Source organism: Poecilia latipinna, unplaced genomic scaffold, assembly GCF_001443285.1.
Source record: "Poecilia latipinna isolate Pla-1442-1.1 unplaced genomic scaffold, P_latipinna-1.0 Scaffold134, whole genome shotgun sequence".
Classification (NCBI taxonomy): domain Eukaryota; kingdom Metazoa; phylum Chordata; class Actinopteri; order Cyprinodontiformes; family Poeciliidae; genus Poecilia; species Poecilia latipinna.
Window position 1 is genome coordinate 252,307 of NW_015112750.1, and position 17,975 is coordinate 270,281.

The 17,975-nt window shown below is 36.5% G+C and overlaps 3 protein-coding genes across 6 annotated transcripts in view; 2 read left to right on the forward strand and 1 right to left on the reverse strand.

Annotated features, from left to right (window-relative positions):
- Positions 1-3,159: 3,159 nt before the first annotated feature.
- Positions 3,160-7,014, forward strand: pbk (PDZ binding kinase). The gene is made up of 7 exons (XM_015028761.1): positions 3,160-3,221; positions 4,219-4,380; positions 4,695-4,834; positions 5,068-5,237; positions 5,383-5,512; positions 5,679-5,858; positions 6,653-7,014. The coding sequence occupies exons 1-7, from the start codon at positions 3,160-3,162 to the stop codon at positions 6,883-6,885; spliced, it is 1,077 nt and encodes a 358-aa protein (XP_014884247.1). The 3' UTR covers positions 6,886-7,014.
- A 455-nt stretch (positions 7,015-7,469) lies between these two features.
- esco2 (establishment of sister chromatid cohesion N-acetyltransferase 2) lies at positions 7,470-16,526 on the reverse strand. Of its 4 annotated transcripts, none has more exons than XM_015028756.1 (15): positions 16,439-16,526; positions 15,761-15,823; positions 14,779-14,903; positions 14,375-14,690; positions 13,693-13,996; positions 12,816-12,925; positions 11,973-12,078; positions 11,812-11,878; positions 11,646-11,688; positions 10,834-10,978; positions 10,546-10,677; positions 9,448-9,537; positions 9,232-9,375; positions 8,566-8,750; positions 7,470-7,965 (listed from the first exon to the last, which is right to left on the reverse strand). In XM_015028756.1, the coding sequence occupies exons 2-15, from the start codon at positions 15,808-15,810 to the stop codon at positions 7,833-7,835; spliced, it is 1,950 nt and encodes a 649-aa protein (XP_014884242.1). In that variant the 5' UTR covers positions 15,811-15,823; positions 16,439-16,526; the 3' UTR covers positions 7,470-7,832. The 4 variants fall into 4 exon arrangements, with proteins under 4 accessions (XP_014884242.1, XP_014884245.1, XP_014884246.1 ...); XM_015028759.1 differs by having other exon boundaries at positions 13,693-13,993; positions 16,360-16,493; XM_015028760.1 differs by having other exon boundaries at positions 11,973-12,079; positions 12,829-12,925; positions 16,360-16,493.
- Positions 16,527-17,060: 534 nt separating this feature from the next.
- The window catches only part of ccdc25 (coiled-coil domain containing 25), a 5,829-nt gene continuing 4,914 nt past the window's right edge, over positions 17,061-17,975 (forward strand). Inside the window, exons 1-3 of the mRNA XM_015028762.1 lie at positions 17,061-17,245; positions 17,402-17,449; positions 17,524-17,563. Coding sequence (XP_014884248.1) covers positions 17,221-17,245; positions 17,402-17,449; positions 17,524-17,563 — 113 coding nt within the window. The 5' untranslated portion in view covers positions 17,061-17,220. The remainder of the gene's footprint in view (positions 17,246-17,401; positions 17,450-17,523; positions 17,564-17,975) is intronic.

A 17,975-nucleotide genomic window follows, 5' to 3' on the forward strand; every position in this document is an offset into this window, starting at 1 on the left:
AGGAACGTGTCTCCTCAGCAGCGGAAGCAATAAAACTGGATCTGAAATGCAGCAGCTGACATGACAGAATTTCTAAACTGTTTCTAATCCTTGAAAGAAAGAAAAAACACTAAACTGTCCTCTTGCATCATTAAAAGTATTTGAGATGTAAACATAAATTTAAAAGAAGAGATCATCAAATTAGCAATGTTGCCTTTAAAGCTTCTAGCAGTTCTGTTTAGATTTGCACATTTTTTAAAATACATTTTCATCAATATTACATCTTTCATCGATGCTAATCTAATTAGTCATTTATCCTGCACAGGTGATAGAAATAAATCTTTTATGAAGCCAGCAGCACAAATAGTGTTAATTTGTGCTTTAATAAACATTTCAATCATTACTTTCTAATGAAACAAATGGGAACTGATATTCATTTATTTACCACAGCAACACAAAGTAAGGATGTAAAGTGAAAAGGGATGGATTTCAACACTGATTAGAAAAATTACCTTGCAACTGATTTTTTTTTTAAAGATCAGTTGCAGATTTTGTGATGATAATGTCAAAAACAAAATTTTATTCAGCTCAGAGCTGAAAATGAGATCATATTGGTGAATTTGAAATTTCAATGCTTTGCAAAAGCAGCGACACAACTTAAGTTCACATTTAAGGTATGTTACTAATGTACATTTTTTTGGTGACTTTATAGAACAACACTAAGTAGTGAAAATATGTATTGGGTTTTATGAAACAGGTTTTGAATAATCCTGTTATCGTGGTTGGAAGACTAAAATTAATTTATAGTTATTTTGGTTGTTTTTGTGTGTTTGGAGTAAAAACAACAATTTCACAGCATTCTCTGATAAAAGTCTGCTTTATCAATACAATCTGAGCAAAATTTAAAGATAAAGTAAAATTTCAACACTTAAATGTGTAATTTTAGTATGTTTGTAAATAGTATCTGAGTAAAATGTGTTTTCTTTAAGGTTTGTAGAAAAGTTTATTAAAAGTAATAAAAATGTCTCTTGTGTCACATCATCTTGTGCTGGAACATGAACAATGAGATTTTGCTCAAACAAGTATTTCTGTTATCTTCTCTAACAATTTTAAAACAGGCTCTTAAAGCTGTCAGAACTGGAAGAAGAGCTGGACGTTTATGTGTTTAAGGGTTGAAGCCGTTTGTTGGATCATGAGCTGAAACATGTGGAAGTGTTCGTTGACCAAAAATCACATGCATGAACGTTTCCACATGTCAAGCAGATCCAGAAAGAAACGGCTGAAAAAATCAACTGACTGTTATGTGCATAGAGTGTTTAGTAGGCTTGACCTTTGGTGAGATGGTTTCAGTTGTCCTATGTGAAGTTTTCTTTATTTTAAACATCAAAGTGTTACAGTTTGAGCATGAAAGCATTTGTGCTGCACGTGCAACAAAGCTGCAGTCAGGCCTAAAGAACTATCTTACCCATCGCTGTAAGAGGAAGAAACTTTATATTACCATAAAACAAACAGTTACTTGACTGGACCTGAAGGGAAAAGGACCCAAAATTCAAAGAAACATTTGAAAATCTTATTAATAAGATTGGAAAACTGTGAGTCTACTTCAGATTTTATTCATCGTGTCTTTTTTAAAAATATAAATGGAAATAATAAGATGGTGTAATCACCTGACTAAGCATCCAAAAATGATGAAGATGGGTTAAATTTGAACATGTTTTCATAAGAAAGGGACTTCAGCTGTATGTGTTAGAGAATAACAAACTACAATAAAAAGTATATTTAAGACACGAATCCTGTATAATTAATGTATTTCTACTTCCTAACAATAAAGTTATGGATAAAAGTGTTTCCAGATGTCACCTTTGTTTAATGTAAAATGATCACCATTTCTCTGGTGTCTGAACATAAAATGCCTTATGATACTCTCCGCAGCATGTGGCTTCAGAGCTAACAAACATGATCTCATTTCACTTCGAGGGGAAAAGGAACTGGGAGAAAAAGTCCCAGTCTTTCCCTTCCATGTCCATTTGTCATCAGGCCACATTCCTGCTCCTCTTCCTCATAGTAACACGGTTCTACTTTCACACAATGAGCAGATTGAGCTGCAGTTTTCTGCAGTGTGGAGAGACATTAAACAAAAACAGAGTTGTGTGAGTCGAGACCAGAACCCACTTTGCTACTACCAATGATGCTGGATGTAAAGCAGGTACATAAGGGCGAAGGAGCAAGTTTTTTTATTTCCAAAATTCTGATTTGAACACTTTTAAAGAACAGTGCAAATAGTTAAAACAAGTAATTTTATCAGAATTTTATCTAAATACTACTCGGAGGTGGTAGAAAGAGCAAGCTAACAATGGATGCAACCAGATTTTTGAAGAAGCATTTAATCAAAAATCAGTGACTGATGACAAAAAACTGCAGTAAAATTTGATGCATTTCCATTGCCCATATAATTGCACAGTCTGACATTTCTAAAAATTAATTTGCTTGATGGAAACAAGACAATTTAAAAAGAACAACTTTTTTTTTTTTTTTTTTTTGCCGTGTTAATGAACCAAATAAATCGATTTTTTTCACAAAACTGCAATGGAAAAACTTTTTTGATCAACAACCGGATGTTACTCCTGGCGCACACCACGAAGAAGAAGAGGACAGGAAGTATTTGGAGGATCATGACGCAGTATGTTTTCTAATGACTTTAAGTTTAATTTGCTTTAAACGTATGAAGAATATTTGAGAAAAAGAAATCTAGCCTCTTGTGTCTCAATAATTTTGGATAAAATAATAGGTTAGAAATCCGTCAGGGTTTTATTTGCCTGTGGGCTCTGAAATAGCGGTCACTGCTTCATCTATTGAGATGTCAGTAAGCTGGTTAAAATATTTGAGTCTTTTCAAACTGTCAGATACACCTGTCAAACATCTAAGTCCAAAGCAAAGTTAAAAAAAAATCATGACTGCCCTCTGCTGGGGTATGCTTGAATTACAATTATTTTCCTGTCGTTTCTTTAATCCTTTTTCTTCAGTAAGTATATTTACAATAAGCAACTGACATTCACTGTGCTTCTAAAATAAATAAAATTTAAAAACACTGACAAACAAACTGCTCCTGGGAAGCGTTTCAGAAATGTTGATTAGTTTGTCCCTCCTCGGCGACCATACAGACAACAGCCGTTGGTTTGAATGTGCAGCGCGGTTGGGCTGGACACCGGTTGTTTTGCTTTTGCCAGGAGAAAGAAACTGAGGTAACTTTAAATTTACTGAAACAAAACCTAAGTTTTAAATCTCAAAATAAAGGATTGGTTAGTTATACTGCTTTTGCATTAACTTCAATAATATATTTAAGCGATAAACTGATGAAACGCCGAGAACTATCAGCATTTTAAGGCTGTTTTTCCTTCGCTTAGTCTAAACGTTTACTTAATTATGCTATATTGTTATATGAAAAAATAGTTTCTAGTGTTTGTTGCGCTTGTAACTTTTTTATAAAGGTATATTTTCACGTTGTTCAAGAATAATTTTAACACTTCGTGAAAGTATTTTACGCTTTTTCCTTGAATGTGCCAACTTCCATTCAAATTTCGGCATTTTTTTTTGTTTCGTACGCTAAAATTTGTAAATACAGCTATTTAGACTATCCGTACACCATAAAATACTTTATACTTTTATTCGGCTGTGATTTTATACATGTAATATTTCTTTTCCTGTCTCATTGTACTAATTTGAGATTTTAAATCAGAAAAGCAGCCTTCCTGAGACGTTTAAAAACTACAAAACTATAAGATTACATATCTGGATAAATAAAAGGAAAGTTACGTCTGCGTGTGAAAAAGTCTTTCTTTCTGGACTTTTTAATGCGTATTTTGTCGTCTAGAAAACAAAAATCACAGCTTCTAAAGAAAGTTGTATTTTTGTTTTGATTTATTCTACTTTTAGATCCTTTTTGGAACATGATTTTAAAATGATCAGTGAAGATAATTCAGTAAAACAGCTGTTGTTGGAAATTTACGAACAGCATATAAAGAAATCACATATTAATCTTAGAAATAATCCATATTTAATGAATTATTTCAGTCCAGATTCAATAACACTCTAATATGGCTGTACAGATTTTAAAATTAAGTCAATCTGAGTTCATCCGGGACTGTGAATTGGCCGCCTATCACACTGCTTAATCGGGTCAGAACGCTAAAAATAAGAATTATGTTTGTTTCTAATATTTTAATGTGTTTTCTTGAGCAGAATGGCTTCTCTAAATGAGGACAGAGCGTTTAAAACCCCGATTCGAGGCCGGGTGAGGAGCTCTGGGAGCAGCGGAAATGGGACTCCCATCACCATCCCTGCTTCACCTTTCATGAAGAAGCTGGGCTGTGGGACTGGAGTCAGTGTTTACCTCATGGATAGGTTAGAAAAGATCCTGGAAACTGACTTACATCTTACATTACACAACAAGTAAAAACTTCCTACAAGTTAGCTGGAAAAATCAACATTTTCCCATATAATTGTTTATTTTATTGCATACAATTAATTTCTTGCAAAGCCATCTAATATTACAGAAACTTGAGAAATCATCAATTAGTTGTTTATTGCCTTAAATGCTTAGAAGATATTTGAAAATTACAGTTTTAACAGTTTATTCATATTTTTGGTTGAGATTGTGTTACAATGACAAAAAAAAACAGTAAAAGTGTTTTTTATTTTTTTTATTTTAAATCCAGAGTGGGGAAGTTAAACTCCTCTCCCTGGGCTGTGAAGAAGATCAACAGCAAATGTGCATCCAAACAGGTTGAGGTTTACCAGATGCGTCTGAATGAGGAAGCAGAGCTCCTGAAGGGAATCAACCATCCAAACATTGTTGGTAAGACTAAGAACAAATACATACAAGCTAATGTAATGTAGAATAAAGCGAAATCTGCAAAAATGAATGAATAAATATCAATAAAACACACCTAGGAGGTACTTCAGGTTGTGTTTATTGTGTAAAAAGGCCTTTGAGGTGAAACATTGGAGGTTTTGTTTTTGTTTCCGTTCTCTGTCTCAGTGTAAAATCATTCCTAGAGGAAGTTCTTCTTCTTTTGTGTCATTCTCAAGGTTTCCGCGCCTTCACCACGGCAAAAGACGGCTCAAAGTGTCTGGCTATGGAGTACGGAGGCGAGCAGTCCCTCAACGACCTCATCGAGAAGCGGAGGGAGGACGGACTGACAGCGTTTCCTGCTGCCTGCATAGAGAAGGTGGCTCTGCATGTGGCACGAGGCCTGAAGGTAAACGAGTCAGAAACAATCGACAAAACTGTTAAATTTCATTCATAATTGTCTTAAAATGTCTTAAATTTGAGTAAACCCAGTGAATGCCACCAATAACGTATCTATATATAGTAAATGAAATGATTTAACAACGTCTCTGCAGTACCTTCACAATGAGAAGAAGCTTCTGCATGGCGACATGAAGTCATGTAACATTGTTATCAAAGGGGATTTTGAAACGATCAAAATCTGCGACGTTGGCGTTTCTCTGCACCTCGATGAGAACATGAGAGGTAAACCTCGTCTTCAGTTAAAAGATTTCTTTAGTTTGTTTTTTTTACTTAAGTAAAACCTGTATTTGCCCATACCAGACATCCATTGTAGCCAATTTTCTTAGTTTTTCTTTAGAGACGTAGGTGTATTTAAAATGAAGTATTTAAGAGCTTTGTTTGTCTTCAGTGTCCGACCCAGAAGCGGAGTACGTCGGCACAGAGCCGTGGAACCCGAAGGAAGTTCTGGAGGAGGGAGGAGAAATCACGGATAAGGCCGACATCTTCGCCTTCGGTCTGACTCTGTGGGAGATGATGACTCTGTCCATGCCGCACCTGCAGATGCTGGACGACGACGAGGAAAACGAGGGTAAGATGATTTGTCTACCTGAGGATATGTTGCTTTTTTTATACTAATTATCATCAAACTGGCTCAAGTTCATCACTTAATCAATATGGGGGAAAAGTGCCAAAAATTTCTAACAAAACAGATATTTGTAGGATTTTTCAGTTATACCTGTGCACACCGATTAAAGTCCTGCACCAAGTGGAGGAGTTTAAATATCTGGGGATCTTGTTCATGAATGAGGGAAGAAGGGAGATCAACAGGCGGATTGGTGCAGCGTCTGCAGTGGAACAGGTGCTGCATCCCGTCTCTAAGGAAGAGCTCTTCCTTAGAGACAGGGTGAGGAGCTCAGTCATCCGGGAGGGACTCAGAGTAGAGCCGCTGCTCCTCCACGTTGAGAGGAGCCAGTTGAGGCTCGGCATCTGGTCAGGATGCCTCCTGGACGCCTCCCTGGTGAGGAGTTCATGTCCCACCGTGAGGAGGCCTCAGGGAAGACCCAGAACACGCTGGAGAGACGATGTCTCTCGGCTGGCCTGGGAACGCCTTGGGGTTCCCCTGGAAGAAGTGGCTGGGGAAAGGGAAGTCTGGGCCTCCCTTCTGAAGCTGCTGACGCCGCGATCCGACCTCAGATAAGCAGAAGAAGATGTATGGATGTTTCACTTGGTGATGGAGTTACCAAAATAAATGAACTTTTCAATAATATTCTAGTTTACTGAGTGGATCTCTGTATATCTGCCTCAGATTTTTGCTTCTGGGTAAGAAAACAAAGACCTAAGTTGGATGGATATGAGTCTTATTAAATATTTTGTGTATTCCAGATGATTCGATGGAGATGAGCTTTGATGAGGACGCCTACTATGAGCGTTTGGGGACGCGGCCGCCGCTGGACGCTGCGTCGCTGGGCGGCTCGTACCGCAGGATGGTGGAGCTCTTCTGTCTTTGCACTGAGGAAAACCCCAAGAAGAGACCTTCAGCAGCGCAGATCGTCCAGGTCTTGGAGGAAAATGCTGCCCTGGACCAAGCACCATGTGACGTGATCGTTATTGACTGATGGTGACCATCCTCCTTCCAACCCCAAAGTAATATTTTGATCTTTATATGTATGTTTTCCAGCTGATTTCTATATTGTCGCCTTGTACTTCAATCTTTAACTTACAATAAACTTTGTAAAAATGCTCCTAACTTTCTCTTTTTCAGTTTCCCGATTGTCAGTTAATGGTTTATGAGTAAAATTAGTTTTAATGGATTAGAAATGGCCGTTTAGACCGCCACTAAATGCTGTAGTTTGGCCTCCATCCAGCAGAGGGCGCCGCTGCAATTTAACTTGAGCCGTTGATACAGAAACGAAGATGGCGGCGGGTTATAATGTAGAACGAGGTAGAGAAACGTCTAAACGAGTCCGGAGTGGGATGCGAGATACATTTTATACGGTTCGACAAACTCCTTAAGTTTCATCTTTATAGCGCTAATAGCAGAGCTGCACCAATGTATTCAGACAGATATGCTTATGAATTAATTGAGCAATAAGATCACTTTAGCAGTCTCAATAACTTGAATCCCTAATTTTAACTGAATTTATACACTTTTTAAAAAAGGTCATTTTGGGCCAAACCCATGGAAAACAGCAAGAACTGGTTTTGCATTGTAAAAGGAAAATACTTTATTAAATGTACAAAGCAGAAATGTCCTTGTACAGCGACGGCATCGATATTTCTGAAACATCTCGTCTTCAAAGTGAACAGAATACTTTCAACTGGTACCAAAAAGAGAAATCTTATGCTGAACATTTTTCATAAACTCCAACGTCAGTAAGAACGCCTGAAAGCTGAATGAAGGAACAACTGAAACATTCAGTAAAGCAGGCTGGAATATAAATACAGATCATCTGAACAGTTCTCTACCTGATTAACTTCAAAGCTAAAGCCTTAAACATAGAACAGCTTTGCATATAAAAACATTCAGCAGAATCTTTTAAAAACGTGAAAAACTCCAGACTCTTCATGCGATGAAGTTGTAAATGAGGAAGGTCGGCGTGTTGCAGTATTTAGTGGCAAACAGCTTCCCGTCAGGTGTCGGATCAGAAAAGGCGATTTCCTCCTTGGTCAGGTAACTCCCGTACATGAATGTGCTCCTAGAAAATAATAATAATTGTTTTGTCTAACAGTAACAGCATAATAATGCAAAAGCTTTCACCAAACTTTAAACTCTAATAATAACTTAACTCTGGAACTGGAAGACATTTTAAATATCCAACATAAATGAATTGTCAAGTCTCGAACAAAATTGTCTTTCGAAAAGGACAATTTTGAAGGAGACAAAAAAAAAGGGAACTGAAGACTGCCATCCAAAGAGAAAGGAGAAAAATGATAAATCATGTAAAAGTAATGAAACTTGTTTTAATTCATCATGAGATTAATTGATTTATTGCATCAGGCCTAGAAATAAATAGAAATTAGGGGATTTGTTTGTTAAATTAGTGTTTTATTTTCAGATCAACCATATGATGTGAGACATTTAAAAACATGTCAGATTTTAATGAACCTTCCCCTGATGTAGAATACTATCATAAGACATTATTATAATAACAGTAATAAGTTATACAATAGTGGATTGAAACCGTATTATTTTAACTCCAAAGAGGTGCTGAAAAAGTTTTTAAATTACCTTAAAAATGCTAGGAAAGGGCTTGAATTTTACTGTGGGAAAAGTGGCGAATAAAGGGGCGTCTCACCTCACTGTGTCCAGCATTCGGGTGGCGATGGCCTGCCGCCTGGCCAGGCTGAAGACCCAGATCCGGCTGATGCCACACAGAGCTTGTTCTGGGACGGTGGAGCAGCACCAGGCCCGGTGCCGATCCATGAAGTCATCCTTCGTCATGTCCTTGTTCTGGTCTGGCTGTTCCAGAACCCTGTAGGCCTGAGAGGAAACAGGAGAACTGGCATAAAACAACCGGAAAAAGTTCAATAAAAATCACCTGGAGTGACTGTGCTGCAACTTTTTAAAGCGTCAATCACTTTTGAGTTTTAAAATGCAAATGGTAATAAGAAAAATAAAATTGTAAAGCATTTTCACAAAGTAACTCCGACAGTGCAATGAATATTTTTTGTATGTGGTTGCAATGCAAGCTACTTTGAAATAATGTTTTTTTTATGTTTTGTTAGGGCTGGGTGATATACGATGGCATAGATTTTAAAAGAAAAGGTAAATTTGCAACAAAAATCCCTCAAATTTAGAGTTTAGAAATTTGAGTTGAAAAACTCAAAAGATTGCAAGAAAAAACAAACTGTGAGATTGTCCTCAGAAATTTCTAGAAAAAAAAAGAAATCAATTTTTTCAACCCTTTAGATTCTTTTTACTTCTGATAAATGCAGTCAGTGCATAACAAACACGGAGATACCTGTCTGATGGGTTCAGCCACCAGGCATCCCACCACCAGCCTGTCTGTGTTGATGAACAGGAAGGTTTTGGCCTGAGTTGGTCGGCTTAGAGTCACTTGCTGGAAACCCAACTCGTTGTCCGCTATGCGACGCACTTCTTCAGCCTGAAACAAAGTCCGTTTTAAACACAAGCATTTAAACTTAAACCAGACTTCTCCGCTCAGACGGTTCTGCACCTTTTTCACTGCATATTTTGGATCGTCGGGTAAAACCAGGATGATTTTACCATCCCAGAACTCGGCCACCACTCGCTCCTTCTTCCACCCCTGAGAATCAGATTAAATAAACTTAATGTAGAGCTGAAACAATTAATCAATCTTTGAAAAAAATGTCAATTTAATCAAATAATCGTTGACCAAAATAAAAAAATAAATCATAAACATGCCATTTGAAAACATCCAGTGGTAATTAGACTAAAACTACAAAGAAGTTATACAAATTCTGCATTACGGGTGAAAATAGTTTTTGCTTCTCTTGGCTCACATGTTGATGTTGTGTCGTGGAAAAAATTACTTTAACGAGAGTTTGAATGAGAAGAAATGTATTAAAACCTTGCAAGGTGAGAACAGAAATAGAGTCAAGGAGTCTGTCAGTCTGCTCTGACTAACAGTGGATCTGGTCAGCAGATCACACAGCAGCAGGGAGTCTACGTCTCTGGGTGTTTCCCAACAGGGAGAAGAGAGGCTTGACTGGACTATAGGTGTGAATCCTTGATCGTTATGCACCCGGGATTCTGTGCAGCCCGACACAGATGGTCCTGCCATTTGTCTATTGTTAAGCAAAGGGGGTTGTTACTTAATGCATAAAATGCAGTCTCAGTTCAGGCTGGAGAAGTAACACCTAGATGGTCACAGACGTGCCCTGCTGCTATACGACACTGTGGAAGTCTACAGGAGAGCAGCTTGACCAAAGTCATGAAACGATCATGCAGACAATCTACAGCACAAGAGGCACATTTTAAAATGTTCCATTACAGTTAGAAGTACATTTTCAGCTGCAGATGAGTCCTTTGCTATAAATGATCAAGTGTACATTAAAATAATTGTGTTATGTCTTTTTAGGCATTAAATTAAAAAACACATTTAATTGCATTGCAGTCTTTCATGTGGCGTCCTGAAGAAGCTGTAATAAGTAGAACGTAATCACGATATTTTGCAGTACTATCGTGATAACACAGCTAATCTCACATCGCCCACCCTCATTTTAAACTCTTTTTCTAACCTTTTGTATCTCAGCTGCTTCAGTAAAGAAAGACGACATGAAGGGAATCTCACCACGTATTTGATGGAGTCCAGGAACCGCTGGTGGAACTGGGTGTGCTGGAAATTGTCCTCTGGGTTGTCCGCGCTGTAAACCATCCCACAGGAGCTACAGGTCGTTGCTCCAAACTGCTTCTGTCCAGCATCCTGACGAAACCGATTCATAAAAACCGTCAGGTTTATACGAGTAAACGACCTTCAGATCTGATCAAATGAGTGTCAAACATGCTGAAGGCATGAAGGTTTATGTGTGAATTATGAACCAAATCGATGTTCAGACACGAAAACAGAAGTTAAACGTACGATGATGAGCTGGTCGCTGTCCAGCTTCTCCTTCTTCCTGCGAGTTTGTCGCTCTTTGGCTGCGGCTGCCGGCGGCTGCAGTGAAGCTGCTGAGGAGGCGGACGGCGTGCTGCAGGACACCGGAGAACGCAGAGCTGCACTCAGCCTGAAACCAAGAAATCAACAATATAAACGAGTCTGGGTGAGTTTTAGGTGCTTTTTAGGGCTGGAACAAAAAATATTTACATTTTGAACTTAAGATTTAAAAATCTTAAATTACTGATCAACTGATCCAAAGAATAATCAATAAGTCACACTGTATTGATGTTGAACCAAGCAGGAGCTGTGCTTTTCACAAACCAGAATTATTTTAGCTGCAGATGCATCCTTTGCTACAAATGATCAGATATGTGGTAAAGGAATGCTGTTACTGCATTTTCAGAAATAAAATGTTTATTTTCCCATTAAAAAAAGAAGCAAGTTGTTTATCTGCATCTTTTAATGCATTTCTACTATTTACAAGAAGGCTTGAAAAAATCTGCCGAATTCACCAATTTCTTATGCGATTAATCGTCAAAATTGTCGATTAATTAAAACATTTTTATGTTGCAACTAATTTATCAAACTCAAAATGGCCGCCCAGATACTGATCATTTTCCTTGTTTCATCAAGACCTGACTGAGCATTTAGATTAGCATGTTAAACAGTTGCGGCTAACAAGAGATCTGAATTGATCTGCTTTTAAGACAGTCAACTGGTTAAACAGAAAAACCCAAAATATTTGGATTAATTTCATGTTACATCAAATAATACTTGTATTTAAAATGTCGCACCTTTTTGACGAAGAATCAAATATGGGGTACACGGCTCCAGAAGCTGTGGAAAGGAGGAAGAGATGTACAATGGTGGAATATAGAGGAAGAACCATGTATAAATATAGAATGAGTTGCTCTGACTGACAGATGGATTAATAAACTGTTTATACATGCAGGAACAAACCTTTGGAGGGGTTTATGTCGCCTTGGTCAAAGGTCGGCTCTGAGCCTCCGTCTGCCATCAACTCATCCTGGAAAAGAAAAAAGTAAAATTTAAAGTTAAAATACTTACAAAATCTAAAGCCATTTTAATCCACAATAATCCAGAGGACTTGTGATGCCTACCAGACTGCTGCTGGACGATGTTGCAGGTTTTGGACTTGGAGTTCTGGAAAGAATAATCTTCAGCTGCTTTGTAATCCCATGTGTTTCCACCAACAATTCGGGGGAACTGAGGGAGAAAAATTTACGTCCGACTAGTTTTATACGGCACTTTTTAAGATCTGAACACATACAGAAAAGCCATGTTTTTATTTCAAAGCTCTTCATTTTTAGTAAAATATCAAAATCCTGGCTCAAATCTGATCAGAACCAGAACTTTCTCCTTTGTCACCAAGATGTCAACCAATCTGTAGTTTAATATTTCACACTATAAGATGTAGATGTTTCATAGACGGAGGTAATTTGGCACATAAAACAGATAATAAGAATGAAACCTGAGAATTTTACAGCTGATTTGTTTGGTAAACAGCAGGTAAAAAGTGTTTTCAATTAACTTGAAGTTTCCACATTTAAAAAAAAATGGCGACTGCAATTAATTCAGCTGCAAACTCAAATTAAACTGCTGCGTTTCTTTGTTTAATGTGAGAATGAAAAACCTGACAAATTACAAAGAAATTTCAATGTTTTATTTTATCTTTACATTAGGAAAGCTCATGTCAAAGATAAATCATACAATTTAAATATTGTCACCTTCCTTAAACTGTTTTTTTTCTTGCCAAAAGTGAATCTGAAAAACTGCACAAATTAAATTTTACACTTTTAAATACTGTTGAAGCATTTAAAACACAGGATATTGAAACTTCACAGGTTTAAAACTCTCCTATTGCCAAGATTAAAACACATTTTTATACGAATTGAAATATAAAAACATTTATATTAGTTTTATAAAGAGTTCTGGTCCCCTACCTTGATGGACGGGGAGTTTCTTCCTCCTCATCGGCGACGTCCAGCCAGTCTGTTGGATCAAACTTTGTCCTCTGCTTGGTTCTGTCTTGGTTCTCCTCCACATTTATTTGCTGTACAGAACAAAACAAAAATAAACCCCCAATATCTCACACTAAATCGTTTTATTTTCTGTAATGTTAAACCAATCAGGGCTGCAGCTAACAGATAATAAAAAAGGCACATTCTGCAGATTTCATTTAACCACTTGAGCCTTTTTATACAATATTAGAAATGAGTTAAAAGATGCAAATGAGAAAATGTTTGATTCCATTTTATTGCCTAAATGCAACAACATGACAATTTGCAGCTAAAAAAAAATACTTCTAAACATGTGAAAAGCTCAACATGAAGCTGATCTGCTGGGTTTTTTATTAACTGATTAATAATTGGGTAGCAAAAGGTGCAGATTTTTTTTTAAATAAATAAAATTTTAACTGGGTGAAGATCAAACTTAAGAACATATTTACCGGCAAAGATTTTTGTCTTAAAAATGTATAGAAATTTTTTGTACAATTCTGGCTTAATTACTGAAATTAATGTTTTTCTTTCACCAAATTTTCATTTGAGGTTGTATATTCCAGTTAGCGATCAATTGATGACTAAATTGACATTTCAATTATCAATTAATCATTTTCTGCCCTAATACTAAAGTCTTAAATAACCTTAATTGGTGGTTTAATCACAACACATATAGAAAACACGCTAAACTCTTTTATTGTAGCTTTAAAAAGCCAGGATGTCTGGTAAAGCCACCAATAATAATAAAATAATGATAATCTGTTTTAAATCAACAGGACAGCAGGCGTGAGGCGTGAAGAGTCAAAATTGATGCACAAACCTTTTCTGGTTCTTGCTGCAGTTTGACGACCTTTTGGTCCTGCTGCTTTGGCGTCTCCTTGTTCTGCTGCGGTTCAGTGCAGCTCTTAGTTTTGACTGGAGCGGGCTTGGTCGACGACCTTGGAGCCGACCTTTTGTACATGGACATCGGCTTCTTTCCTGTGCCAAAGAAAGCAGCTCCAACAAAGATCTTCGGCTTCGGTTTCAGGCTGCCAAAAGAAATGGTGATCGCCTTCTTCGCCTCTGCCGGTTTGCTGTTCGGAGGTACGCTGCTGCTGCTGGATGTCAGATTAGATGCAGCACTGCTGAATAAAACAACAGCTAAAGGTTACTATATTATTGTGATTAACAATAAAATAGTTGCTTTGAGACCATTTTCAAATAATCACAGATCAATAAACTTTAAATTCTAATAAACTTGTCACACTGGAACTGGAAGACATTTTAAATATTCAAAATAAACGAAACAGAAACAACTAATAAAATTGTGAAGAAACTATCAATAAAATTCTCCTTTAAAAACAGATGGCAAGTTGAGACCAAAGCAGCAGACTGAAGACTTTTATTATCCAGTTTTTGGCAGAAAGAGAGAAAAGAGAAAAAAGTTAAATCATGCAAATGGAAGTTATTGAGCTTGTTTTGATTTGTCATGCGATTCGTTGATTTAAAAATCAGAAACAAACCTTGTGTTGCATCTGGTCAGCTGAATCGTCTTTACAGGTGATGGAGAACTTCTGGTTTCCTTCTTCGCTCTCTTATTAGATCCCACGGATGACTTTCTGGGTTTGTTGCCTCTTTTTGCAGTTTTCTTCATTTTCTTGTCTGTTTTTTTGGCAGATTGAGGAGGAGAACCCAAGGCAGACAGACGGGAAGGAAGAGATTCCTTCACTGCCTTCCTCTCAAGCGGGGTGAGATAAACGCTCTTCTGCTTGCCGTAGAAGGAACTCGTCACCACTGAAGGCTTCGCTGGGGAATTACGGGGCGATCTGCATGGAGAACCTACAGAAATGAGTCAAAGAAGAAGATTTGTTGTTTCCACCAAGCAAAACCTGGAGGGCAAAAAAGAAATACATCAGGTGTGTCGTACCTGCTGGCCTACGTAGCGACTCCTGTCCTCTGTGCTGCGACCCGGTTGGTGAAAGCTGCCGCTCTCTTAGAGATCTCCTCTTCACCGGAGACATTTTGTCCTTCGTGACCTTCTTGGTCGGGTGGCTGATGTTTGAATAAAATGTCAGATTAGGAGAAACAATCGTCTAAACACTTAACATTAAACTGGAAATAACATTTCTCAGAGTTGGTACATTTAAAAACATCCAAAATCCAAGTATTTTCAAGGCAGGTTTTCAAACTTGAATAAAAAAAAGCAATGCAATGTAACTACAGAAGATAGTTTCAGTTCATTATTATATTATTTATTACTCTTATTAATAATGTCTATTAGCATTCTACAGCAAGGACAAGATAAACAAAAACATTTTATGTTTTAAAAATTCTAACACAAATCCTAAATATGAGAACAAATCACTAATTTAACAAAAAAAAATTTTTTTCCCCAATTTCAAAAATGTATAAAACATAAGACAACCTTTATTTCACAGATCGATAAGTTTTTGTCCCATTACAAGTAATAAATATTCGTTACAAAGAAACAGTCAAAGCCAATTGTTAGACTCAAATTAAATGCTAAAACGAAGTATACAAAGAATGTCACAAAAACAATCTTAAAAAAATGTTCTTGTTAACTTCATAAATAATTTTGGAAATTCTAACTGACCTGAAACAAGAAAAGTTTAGTCTGATTTAACTTCAGACAGTGAGATGACAAAATGTCTGTCTTTTTATTAGGTGGTTTAAAATATCTGGTTTAAACTGCAAATATCTTAGGCTACTATTAAACGTTTGATTGCACTTTGTTACAAAACTGTGAGGTTTCAAGTACTTGACACAAAAATCAAGCACTTTCCAAACCTTGAAAACACCTCATTGAAATTTTCAAGGGTTTTCAGAACCCAAATAAACTCTGTTTTGACAACAATTTAAAGGATAATCATGAGGTGTGTACATCTTACCTTTCAGAGTCCATGGAGGACAGCTTTCGCTTCCTGGTTGAGGTTATCATGTTCAAAGTTTACCTGCACATAACAGGACATTGAGGTTTTTAGCATAATCTGACATTTCTGAAACAAAGAAGACGTGCCCCCTCTCTGCAAACAAAAATCAAATTTCAACTTAAGTGATATTTTGTTTTATAACATAACAAATAGGAATATTAGTGTCAGAGACAAGTTGACCAAACATCCCCTTATGAATTATAAGTAGGATCGAATAAAGAAAAGCAGCTTTAAATTCCTCTTCCTGTATATTAAGCTAAATTAGCTTATTATTAGCTTGAGGCTGATTTAGCAGCAGACGATGAAAGTAAATGTGCGTTTGGCGGGATGATTAGCTTATGAAAGAATAAATCAGTCTGCTGCGATCGTCATTCTTTTACAGCCAAATATAACCGTCTGTCCTCGTATTTTCAGCGACAGAAACCATATTTTAGCATTAAAAGCATGCTACCTTCCACTGTTGTTGATTTCGATAATTAAACAAGCGATTTTAAAGACAGAATCAAACCTACAAACAATTACAGTTCACACAAGATAAAACGCTTAATTCGTCTTACCGAACAGGCTTCTTCTAGCCTACATAAAATGATAAATGTCGAAATTAAGGCAGCGCAAAAAATAAGAAAATCTACGAACTGGCGCTTCAGCTGCTCCGACCTCGCGCGCTTCTCCTATGTGTTTTTGAAGAGCGCGCGCCAGCCTAAAAATAGTTGCACAACAACGGAAGCGGAAACATACGTCACCAGAAACACGGAGACTGACCTTCAAAATAAGGATTTTTAAGCTAAAATCAGAATTAAAACCCCAAATACTGAGCAGTATCAAGATTTTTTTTTAGGATTCTGGTCAGATTAAATTAATAAATAGCAATCCGGGCTGAAAAAAGGCATTTAAATCAACGGATTGAATATAAAAATACTGAACCCAATTTATTTATAAAGCACATAAAGAAGCAAATGGTTGTCCAAGGTACATTAAGTGAATAAGTAAAAATAAGGGTAAGTTTTTAGCTTGTCGCTGATAGCTATTTCTACGAATATTCCTCTCATTTTGAGTATTTTTTTTTTATTGTTGACTGTTACATTAGTAGGAAAAAGTTACCTAAGATCACAACGAAACGTCCTGAACTTTTGGACGTTTCTAAAACATGCAAAGAGAAATCCAGGATATTTCAAGATTTCAGTTTTTATTGAAAAAAAAACAACAACTTTATTTTGAAAGAGTAAACCGTGCTTGCGTCCTGTCTTTGCATTGCAACTTTACCCCAACCGCTAACATCTTCCGGGTCAGTCCGTACATGAGTAAAGTGACACTAGCAACGAACAGTGAACTCACAAGTTTTTCCCTTTATTTGTAGTTAATATACCAACTAAATTTGTTATATAAATATATTATCTGTGTGTTTTAATTCGGAGAAAATGGTGTTTTACTTCACAAGTGCCGGTGAGTGCAGCTTCATCATCATCAGCGCTGTTAGTTTGTAGCCCGATTAGCTTCATACATCAGTCATTTATTATTTTTTACATTGTTTTTATACTTTATGCATTTGTCAAGTTGTTTCTATTTCACTGTCATATTTTTTGTTGTTTTATCATATAGTGGTGGACCCTCCATTCACGATCTACATGGGAAAAGATAAATATGAAAGTAAGCTTGATTTCTCACAGCTTTATACTTAAATTGGTTCTTTTACCTTTAACTTGAGTCGTTTCTTTCTGCAGATGAGGATCTCATTAAATATGGCTGGCCTGAAGACATCTGGTAATATTTGTTTCCTATTCAGTTAAGTCACTTAAAATGAGTTTATCCCAAAGAGAAATTATTACTTTTTTGTAACTCATACCATTCTAGTAAAATACAATTAAGAATCTGAAGCACTACTTTAAAATTAATGTTGACAGTTGGTCTTCTGCAAAATTGTTAAAGAAAAATACATGTGATAAAACACTTAATTTTTTTTTTTTTTTTTTTTTTTTTTTTTTTTTTTTTAAAAATCCTCCATATAAAAAAAAAAATAAAATTGCGAAAAATATAAAAAAAAAAAAAAAAAAAAAAAAAAATTAAGTGTTTTATCACATGTATTTTTCTTTAACAATTTTGCAGAAGACCAACTGTCAACATTAATTTTAAAGTAGTGCTTCAGATTCTTAATTGTATTTTACTAGAATGGTAT